The sequence below is a fragment of the Haliotis asinina genome, chromosome 10, assembly GCF_037392515.1.
Source record: "Haliotis asinina isolate JCU_RB_2024 chromosome 10, JCU_Hal_asi_v2, whole genome shotgun sequence".
Lineage (NCBI taxonomy): Eukaryota > Metazoa > Mollusca > Gastropoda > Lepetellida > Haliotidae > Haliotis > Haliotis asinina.
In genome coordinates, this window is record NC_090289.1 from 44,459,057 (window position 1) to 44,470,400 (window position 11,344).

Genomic DNA, 11,344 nt, shown 5'->3' on the forward strand with positions numbered 1-11,344 from the left:
CCGTCGAAGTGGCTTGTCGCCCATTTAAGAGGCTTGTCGCCGTTTTGCCATGCGGCTTGCCACCAGTGTCTGAAAGGCATACTTGTAGACATATGTGCCCCTTTTTCACGCAATAAACGCTGTGGTGCACGGCATAGCCATCCAATGTGTGTTATATTATTTGTTGTATTGTGTTGGAGGGGCTAGGAGAAACGTTTGGTCCAAAACTCGTTTGCATGCGCTACAGATCGGTGCACGTGGGCATTGCTTGCGGCATGTCGTTTTTGACACGTACCGTCAATATTCACGACAGCTGTCAGTTACTGTATGGCATCGGTACGTTCATAACCCAGCAATGTTCCAGGTATATAACGGTGGTTCTTGAGTATAGACCAGACAGTCTAGTGACTGACATCAGAGCATTGATCTACTCAGTTGGAGCACGATGACATCTTTCAACCGAGTCTTGATCCCTTTTGTTGCTTCTTATGACAAGCCCAGTTTGCAGACACCTGACACAGAACTAATATTACAATATCTGGACCGCATCATCAGGTGTCATTTAAAAACGAGCAACAATTCACAGTGTTTATTCAGACTGACAAATAATACATCTCAATGCTAAACTATGTGAGAGACATCGGGTAAAACGGAAAGTTCATTCATTAGATTTTCCAGGGAAATTGGTTGTCGAAACGGGACCAATCGAAGAGAGGCATCTCCGGTATCTTGACCTGGCCCCCACATTTACACGAATCGGTCTGGACACCGTTGATATTGGTGGAGCTTGTCGATATGGCCCCGACCCCCTGGGGACAGCAGTACTTGACACCGTTCAGCTCGGCCTTGTTAGTTGAATTGCGACATGCTGGATCACTACCAAGCAAACAATCAGTCTGACCTGCAATAGGATGGAACATGGAGTATATAGCGTACAACTTTAGCAATACTGAATTATACTTAGCGTCTGTTCGGATCTACTGCTACTGCTGCACTACTAATATTTCAACAGGTACAACAACAACAACAACAACTACTACTACTACTACTACTACTACTACTACTACTACTACTACTACTACTACTACTACTACTACTACTACGTACACCTCCTCCTCCACAACCATCACCGCTACGACAGTTACTACAATACCACCTCCAATACAGACACAACCGTCCTCTAAACACACTCTCCTCCGTCAAGTGTGACTTTGTAATGATAAAGAACTTGAGCCTACTCGCTACCGATCTAGTGATCAACAACATAAGCACTGATCTACGCAAATGACATACGATGCCATGTGACAACCAAGTTTGACAACCGGATCCCATCAGTCGCCTTTTACGACAAACATGCGTGATAGAAATGAAGGATGAAAATATATGGATGAACAACTTCTTTATTGCTGTGAGAGCAACCTTGAAAATAAGGTATGCAAATTCCTCCAACCACCTCAGACTCCTAATGCGATGCAGAGATAACAATCTCATACCCAAAAGGACTACCACTAAGGAGGTATGTAAACTCGCCAGCAGCTCTCACAGCAGTAACGATGTTTTTCATCCATATATTGTCATCCTTCGATCCTTACTGCCTCCACTTCTAAATGATACTCAAAGAAGTTACGGTTAGTAGAAGACAAATTCTATCCCGGATCTTCACGGTTTAACTCAGAGTTGAAAGGCTACAGGTACAGAGAGCAGGAAGTAAGACAAGAGTCAAAGTTCATGCTTGTATGATAAAAATTTGCACAATTTGAAATTTAAATACCCCCCCTCCCCCCCCCACACACACACGCGCACATAGCATTGGGTAAAGTTATCAACACTGTGCAGCTAATTCATGTTTTGTAAACTTACTTAAGGCATGCTCTAATATGAAATTTCAATCTTTTAGTCCATTGCCGCGGTTCTCGGGCCTTGATTCTAACAACCAATCAAACGCCTATTGAGGGAAAGTTCAAGGGAGGTAACTCGTATAACCTACAGGTTCCACTACACTATGTCAATATCACATGCTCCCCGAGCAAGGACTCAAACGGACAGAGGCCTGTGACAGCTGTGATTGGATGAAATAGTGTAAGATGTTTACGTGTTTTAAAAGCACATCGATCCATCCAGTAATTAAAACTGACCACTATTTTAAGTATTCAGTGCTGTCATTTTTTATCACCATGACTTATGCTTATGTGTGCACCGATATTTTCAAGTAGGTGACATTTGGTGCGGAATGAAGGGTTGATGTGCTCCGCTTCCTGTGATGGGAAAAACAGCAGGATAAGTTGGACAGAATTTGTGTTTTATTGTAGTTCAAAGGTCAGACTGTAACCCTATGTACATGGCTTGGCTGTTGATAGCCTGGATACTTTTTTTTAAAAATGTGAGGTTACTATAGAAGTCTCTGGAAAAACATTTGGTGTTGTGTAACATACAGCCTAAAGCCACTCCCACTATTCATGGATATGAACACATCCTATCCATCGAAGAGACTTTCAGGGATTTCTTTTGCGCGTCAGTCATTTTTCCCACTACTGAACTTCGATACTGAAATTCGATCCTAACAACAGCACTATGTTGTTGACATTGCGGGTCCAACAATTATTCAGTGGAATTACATCTACGGTCATATGTTTAGAGAAACGCTTGAATGGGTTTTACTGGTTGTTGCTGGAGTAGGACCGACGCTCAGTGTTGTCGAGATGACTCACCTGCTGCTTGTGTGTAGCTCATCAGCATACACACAAAACCTACAGCCACCCATACGCCCAGGGTGTTCATCTTGTGCTGGTTCTCTACAAAACATAAAAAGAGCACATAATAAGTAATTAAAAAAACACTTGCATTTTGAGCGTTCACATTCTTTCAATCGCACACCTCCTCTCACTACTCTCCCTCTCTCTTTCTCTCCATCTTCCCGCTCCTCTTTCTCCTCTGTCTCTCTGATCTCTCGCCCTCTTTCTTCTCGAATTCCATCTCTCCTCTCTCAACACTTTCCCTTCACTCTATCTCTCTCCTCTCTTACTCTCTCTCCTCTCTAACACCTCATCCACTCTCTTCTATCACTCTCTTCCGCATGTGTACATGTGTCTCTATCTCCCCCTCTATCTGCCTCTGCCTGTCTCCCATATCTCTCTCCCTCCCCCATCCCTCTCTCTGTTTCTCTCACATATTAATACATCTATGCACGTGGAGGGATAGACTGCCAGCGATGTGATACCGTGCCGAAACCTAAATCAGACACCTACTTACACACCGTCTTTTTGGTATCGACGTACGGAATCAATCATCGACCTCTTTGGACAGACTACCAACTGAGAGCGCTCTCATGTTGAAGGGGGATATATACCATGTGCCAAACAAACCGGTTTGCTTGGAAACAGTGAGTCACGTGCCAGGCGTAAAAGTGTCAAGCAGTTTGCACAATCGCAACATGTGAAGCTACATCTGACCCATCTGCCATTGAGGAAGTACAACATTGTGTTGATTACACCTGCATACAGCTAAATACGTACCTTCAACAACATAACACATTCACCACCTGTTGTGCGTTATCGATGTGTTTTTTTAAATGATTCCAACTTTGCCTCATTTTGGGTAGTCGAACTGACACGGCATATGATATGAGGTCTATTTTGTCATGTGAGATTTAATGCATGTAAAGATAAATAATGCGTATTTAGTTTTGAAAATCAGTACTTATGTGGTAACACAAGTGAAATACGATCTGAATGTCAGTATTATTTTGAGACTAAAAATTCAGCAGTGATGACTGAACATAAAACAAGCTTAAGTGCCGCAAGCTCATTCCCATATCACGTGACTGCACTTTTTCTTTGCTTGCAAATTATCAGTTTAACAAACAGTTTCAACGTCCTTCGAAATCTAAAACAATTACATGATATCTGTTAGATGAACATGTCCCTGAGTAAACAATAATTTTATAGAACTATGAGGGTAGATATATACGTACATTGGTGGAAAGTCTCTTATAAATTTGAAAAATCAATATTATACGAGTCTGTCAGGTCGCAACAAATCTTATTTCTCTTATGTTAAACTGTTACCAACTGTTAAAACGATGTCTGAAGCAGGGTAAAGCTTTTAAAGTCACAATATCTGTCATCTGTCACCCCAAGTGCACTGATGAAGCTAGTAAACTAATGGAATCGAACTCTGCGATGGATTCTTAGGAAACCCTCTTAACTCATGCGTCATTGGCAAAAAGGCATATCCTCTGCTAATTTACATCGTATAATATTATCAAACAGTGACTGATTGATTGATTGATTGAGTGAGTGAGTGAGTTAATGCTTTTTCGTCACATCGGCAATATCGCAGCCATATCGTGATATTATCAAACAGCCTAAACATAAAATTACACATAATCTCACTGTAAGGGGCCTGATCAAATACAATTTTATTTATTTATTTTGCGAATTAAAATTCTGAAGTTTATTTTTTACGTCATTTCTACGAATTCGTCGACTTGCAACAACACACACCTTAATAAAACACCAGAAACACCTACAAGCATCAAAATCCATTTCTTAAATCAAAATATCAAATTAAATATTTTTTTCTCTATCCTATATACCAGTATGCTAAACACCTTCTCTTACCTTGCTTCGTGCAACGAGTGATCGTCATGTGAGTTAGATATTTATTTCATCAGTTCCGAGAGTCATGCCAGTTCATATCAGTTCCAGTCGGATATCTCCACGTGGAGCAGATTGCGTCATGAACAACATCGTCTACGTGTTCAATCCATTGTCGACCTCAACATGTTTAGCGTGTCGTGTAACATCCCGGGGTCTACCCTAGGCCTATATCTATGATTGATTATGCAGCATATCCTTGTTATTTCGCGCATTTGCAAGCATTGTTGAATGTATATACCAATATGTCAATGCCAGCTTTGTATTCATTATGAACCAATGCATCTTAACCAAAGCAGGTTTACGGAGCTTATGAAAGTGGCTTCTTTTGAACTGATGTGATGAAATAAATACATCGCCGGTTCATAGATTTTCGGACGTCATGTGTTTTAGGGCATGAACGAAGCGTGTAACGACATACAGGCATCGTGAAAACTCGGATGATGCCAGGAGCTATGGATAAGATTGCATTATGTATGTATCTCTCTCTCTGTGTCTGTCTGACTGTCTGTCTGTATGTATGTATGTATGTATGTATGTATGTATGTATGTATGTATGTATGTATGTATGTATGTATGTATGTATGTATGTATGTATGTATGTATGTATTACATACAGCCGGTTATTTCCGGGGATTAAACGGTTAGCGTACCAATCCAGAAGCTATAATTACTGTTGACCATTAGCTGGATGGAGTGAAATACACATAAAGGCGTGGTAATAACAATCTGTTGTCAAAAGAATTACTTTAATGTTAATATCGTGTTTGTTATTTAAGACATAAAAATATTCTAAATATGAAACAGTTGGTACGTTAAGCGTGTAGCTCCCTTGATGTTATTGTATTTGCAACATCATTAGTCTAATCACATAGTTCACAATAGACGCAACAAGGCGTACGACGTCTCACAATGTGTACCGCTTTTGAAAAAAAAATCACAACGCCGGACTTCGTGTAACTTGTTTACATCTAAGATCACGACGTCGGACACCGTGTAATGTGTTTACATCTACGATCACGACGTCTCACAACGTGTAACTTGTTTACATCTAAGATCACGACGTCGGACAACGTGTGACTTGCTTTTTACATATAAATTTAGCCAAATATAACATTACGCAATGACTGCGGACAGGTATACATGACTCAGTAACCGGACAGATATTAATGAGTGAGTGAGCATATTGCCTTTAGCAATATTCCAGCAACATCACGGCGGGGGAGACCAGAAATGGGCTTCACACATTGTATCCATGCGGGGAATCGAACGTGACGAGCTGACGTTGTAGTCACTGGGCTATCCCAACGGTGTACAGGGAAGGGGCAGAGAGAGAAAGAGAGAACTATAATCGATAACAAACAAACAAAAGAACAAATAAACAAGCAAGCAAGCAAGCAAGCGCCCTGGGTGAAAAAAGCAACACTAAACCTCCAAATAATAAACAAACAAAAACACACGAACACATTCTAAGGTATATCTGGCATATTGATCACCCACACCTGTGCAAAGTGAACGATCATTAATCGTTCAATAACTATGGATTAATCTGTGACTGTAATCAGTATATGTAAACATGTGACTAGCAAACAAAGCGAACACATGCAATGTCAGTTTCTTACACCTTGTATAGTGAAACCTCGGTACATCCCTACATCATGCGTACTTCAGTACATTACAGGTTTTTTTTATCTTTCTGCGATACTCCTATGATTATCATGCTATGATTATGATTAATGTATGTTAGCTGAAAACATTCGTCATGTAGAAGGCATGGTCGTTCCCAAAATAACTATAAAGTGTGACGCTCATTTCAAGTTCTAGTTTTATCTGGGAGTGGCGGGGTAGCTTAGTGGTTGAAGCGTCCGCTCATTACGCCGAAGACCCGGGTTCGATTACGCACTTGAGTAAAATGAGTGTAACCAATTTCTGGTATCACCCGCCGTGATATTGCTGAAATATTGCTAAAGGCGGCGTAACTGTCATTGCGACAAACAACCATTGCAAGAGCCGAGATCTTTCACTAATGGTTGGTGTTACCAATGGTAGTATATATTACAGAATGCCTTAAATGTTTGGTTTGGAGAAGCGGCTGAACGACGGGTCGTTAAACTATTCACATCAATATTTCCGTCAATATTATCATCCATTCAGAACTGCCGATTTCATGTTCGAAATACGTACATTATATCCTTTTCCAAAGAATGTAGAGGCTTTCATCCCGACAGGCGATTATAAGAGTTTGTCTAGCCTACCCTGTGGGTTGCTGCCCGTGTGTTTATACACTGGATATCTAAGTTTAATATACATCCAGAAAACGTTGAATCCTACCCGTTTGTTACAGCCATATATCTTGTACTCCCAAGTGGAAAGGGCTGTTGGGTAGCCTAATGGTTAAAGCGTTAGCTTGCCACGCCGAAGATCTGGGTTCGATTCCCCACACGACTACAATATGTGTGACACCCATTTCTGACGCCCACCGCCGTGATATTACAATATTGCTAAATGCTGCGTAAAAGTAAATTCGCTCACTCACTCAGTGGAAACTGGAACGGCAGTGTAGGGTAGGGAAAGGGTTAGAGCTTTCGCTCTTCACGCTGAAAGCACGGGTCAGACATAAATTGATGCAATCACACAAATGATTTCCATTTAATGATTTCTACAGATAAACATCAACGAACTGAAACCACTAAACTTACATGGTACTACTAAAAACTCTAAGTGACTGTTGGGAACACTTGAAGTGTGCCCCCGTGGGGACTCGAACCCTGGTCATAAGCGTGAAAAGACAAACTTAATCAACCCGACCATCCAACAGTCCATGATCACAGAAAAACATGAAAACACCTTATATATGAACTATACCTTAGTTTGCATGATACGATAAGCCAGTGACCCTGCTTCCGAAAAAGGATAATTTATTTATCAAGAATGTTATTACATATATACACAAATAAGTTAGCATCTGATAGCACCTAGCGTTTGGAAGGATAAATCTCACCCATCTGCTAACATTAAATATGCAGCAATGGTCGCTCTATGTCAATACATATGTATGATCTAGTTGATTATTGCGCAAGTAAGGTTGATTTTGACAGTTAAATACCGAGAGGTACCTGACAACCTACCTTTGTTTCCTTGCTACTCGGAGCTAATGGCGACAGAAGCTCATCGCGTTAATATTTCAGATGGTGCCACATGTGGGTGCTTACGTGCTCATTGTCCGGGAAGAATCAATGGCAGCGACACATGGTGCATTGATTATTCAGAGGAGACAACTCAGGATCAACATGGGCGGCATTTGCCAGGTCAGTTTATTTGATAGTGAACCGCAGTCAGAAGACAAGTGTAGAATTTGTTGAATAATAATAATAGAAATAAAACTTAAAGCCTATGATACGAAAATTCCTCAAGACAAACATTCATCTTGTAAATCATACAAAGATATTTACTTCCTTGTACAAAGACCTGCAGAAAAAATACCATCACGTAGACACATTTACAAATATCTTTGCAGATTTACCGTAACGCAGAAAGATTTACTATCAGTGTAAAAAGATTTACTAAGTATCGTGCAGAAAAATTTGCTCTGAAGTAGGGAGATTCACAGTCATGCTGGGTGATTCACAGTCAAGCAGAGAGGTTTACTCTCAAGAAAAGAGAATTAATATCACGCGCTACAATTTACTTCCATTTAGAAAGTTCACAATAAGGAACGAATATATACAATTTTGCACAGAGATCTACTATCAAATGGGGAGGTATCTATAATGCATATAATCTACGCTCAAGTACAGTGATTTGTAAAATGTTATTATCATGCAGTCAGATTTACTCTTAAGTACAGAGATTTACTATTAAAGACATACATTTACTATCATACCGAAAGATCCCATTAAAGCATGCATATTTACTATCATGCAGAGAGATTTAATATCAAGAGAAGAGATTTACTATTAGGATGTTTGAAAAGGAACTGAGAAACTGAACGAGTTACTATCATGTAGTCAGATTGACTCTCAAGTACTCTCATTTAGGCTAGTATATGTGTTGAGAGATTGACTGTCAGAGTAAATAATGTATCATTACACTGATAAAAATACTATCACAAGGAAGTGATACCATCACGAAGAAAGATCCTATTCTTTATCGACAACATTATTGCCTTTTGTCTTTTATTGACAGATAAAGTAACGTTGATGCAGGATGGCATTTTTTTGTCTTATATATTTTTGTCTTTGTATCGTTTGATTCAAGGGGTCTGTGTGATAGCCTAGTAGTCCAAGTCAGTAGTCAAGTTCGATTCCCCACATGGTACAATGTGTAAACTGAATTCTGGTGTCCCTGGCCGCGGTATTCTGGAATATTACTAAAACATAAAACCAAACTCACTCACTCACTCTACAGAAATTACTTCCTTAGTTTCTCAGAATTTGAAAACGTTTACAACATGTTAAGCTAGGAATAGATCGAATTCCAGCATCAGAACACTTGATGAAACAAGTTAAAAAAAATAGTTAAATACGGCGAAACATAAATCACGTTTCCCCGTGTTATCATGTCTTGACGTCAACCAGAAACTAAAACATCAATTTCAAAATCATCGGTTTTGTACAAGAAATTGACATGCAAAGTTTGGAAATTTGTAACCTCTGATTCGAATTAGAGAGTTAACGTACTGTACCTGTTGTGAAGTTTGGAAACTGCTGAGGATCTGACACTTGACCTGCATGGGTGGTCCCTTTTATCTGTCATCTTCATGACACGTGGCACAGCAAGTAGGCCACATCACGTGACTTCATGCATGCGTTTTTCGTTATTTTCCGCCATCTCTCTTGTACAAACGACTGCAGGTTGTCCTTTTTGTAGTTCGTGGATATACACTGAGTGTTAAACCAATGCGACTGCTTAGTATTTAAAACAATGATGTATTGAAGCAAAAGACTTGACCGGTGTAGAAACTTAGCATGCTGTTTTCAATGTATTATAACATATGGATTGATACTGTAGTGACTGCCTCTGTAACCAATAACAACATAAATATGTCTACCAACAATTATATATGTGTGTGTGTGTGTGTGTGTGTGTGTGTGTGTGTGTGTGCGCGCGCGTGCGTACGCTCGCGCACGTGTTTTCTCGCATACCAAATTTGGTACTCTCATCCAAAGTATATGACATTACATATCAGACGTCTTTGTCATGTCTAACCGTGTATGGGAATACAAACCGATTCTAAGAAACCAGTCGGCCCTTCACTAAATTACAGGAAAAGCTAATGGATGCTACCCCAAAAGGATTGGATTTTCCGATTCTGCAATTCGAAATTATTGACTCGTACAATTGTGCTCGATTACGTGTGAAATTATTTTGATTTGTATCAGTTGTACCGTTTTCGATCAGTAAAAACATAAAATGCGTTAAAATTAGAGATTTACAAAAAAGATCGCAACATTTGTGTGATTGGCAGCGGCTCTTTCCTTCTCGCCGAAAACATCATTTGATGATTTGTCGCTAGATGTCTCTCTTTATATCGTCTGCAAACACCATGCCATCAGAAGAGAGATGTGAAAATGGTAAGATTTTCTAAGTAAAAACCTTTTGTGTCAAATTACGTTACGTTCGCGACAACGTACGATAGCACCCCGACTTCTCCGAAGATCCATATATCGTTGATGTTCGTTTATGAAATATTTCTTAGTATTGCTAAATGCTGGAAAGTAGTGCATTCTGAACCGTCATGTCAACAATCGTAGTTCAGTTTTCTTGAATTAAAATAAGTGTGTTGCCAGCGTCATTTTTGTACGGAAAACGAAACTGCGAACGTCATTGTTTTAACAGATATCTTGATGCGAACGTAATTAATTTGACCGATACCTTGATGCGAATGTAAATAATTTGACAGATGTACCCGTCGCACGATGCGAATGTAAATATTTTGACGGAAGTCTCGACTAAATTAGGAAATTCGTTTATCTGAAAATAAACTGCAGCTCATTAATTGCTGTTATATTGGTATCACATATTGTTGATTGTATTTAATTTATTATCCGGGACACTTTAATTCCCTCATATAAACAAATATTTGTAAAGTTAGTCTCAACTTAGTTTTGAGAGGGTATGTTCATTACAGGGAACAACCAAAATACCTTGAAACTATGCGTGTTTTATGGTCAGTTTAGCTGCTCCGTCAGCTGTGCCACACCCCTGGTAGATCGCAGGTAAACGTGTCTACAGCTGATTGCTATTTCCGGCTGTCAAATACGAGACAAACAAACTTAATCCTCACATATAAACAATGCCTAGCAAAAAGAAATCAGCACTGGAAAATAGATAGTCATGCCAAGTGATACTTAACTGCAAGTTTGGCATCTTAACTGTTAATATCGTTTTCTAGTGTTCGCTCTCACGAAGCAACAGCCGATAGGATATCCTTTCCTACGACCTGAAAATATTTTGACGAAAGTGTTACCTGTACATAATTCAGCCCCCTTACACAAGATGTTTTTATTGTCTTGAAATTTCGTCTTATCTACAGTAGTATACTGGACTAAGAATGACAATATTAAATAATCTTGTGTACGGCGAAGTGTTGTAAGTTAGCTACCATCAATGTCACGTCACGAACCCGGAAGTGTATTTTAACCTTATTATAATTGCTCCCCATAGATAAAATATTTCATCCACTTATCTAATACCTGGTAACATATCCC

General features: G+C 39.6%; 1 protein-coding gene across 2 annotated transcripts; it reads right to left on the minus strand.

Annotated features, from left to right (window-relative positions):
- Positions 1-553: 553 nt before the first annotated feature.
- LOC137297680 (uncharacterized) lies at positions 554-4,778 on the minus strand. Of its 2 annotated transcripts, none has more exons than XM_067829597.1 (3): positions 4,599-4,778; positions 2,688-2,771; positions 554-880 (listed from the first exon to the last, which is right to left on the minus strand). In XM_067829597.1, the coding sequence occupies exons 1-3, from the start codon at positions 4,624-4,626 to the stop codon at positions 645-647; spliced, it is 348 nt and encodes a 115-aa protein (XP_067685698.1). In that variant the 5' UTR covers positions 4,627-4,778; the 3' UTR covers positions 554-644. The 2 variants fall into 2 exon arrangements, with proteins under 2 accessions (XP_067685698.1, XP_067685697.1); XM_067829596.1 differs by lacking the exon at positions 4,599-4,778 and adding an exon at positions 3,233-3,342.
- Positions 4,779-11,344: the final 6,566 nt, after the last annotated feature.

Bases quoted from the DNA above. Each gene is read 5' to 3' on its own strand.
- LOC137297680 (XM_067829596.1), bottom strand. From the start codon at position 3,266: ATGATTGATTCCGTACGTCGATACCAAAAAGACG. The intron at 2,772-3,232 runs GTGTGTAAGTAG...TATGTTTTGTAG, and splicing joins ACGTCGATACCAAAAAGACG to AGAACCAGCACAAGATGAAC. The intron at 881-2,687 runs GTGAGTCATCTC...ATCCTATTGCAG, and splicing joins GAGCTACACACAAGCAGCAG to GTCAGACTGATTGTTTGCTT.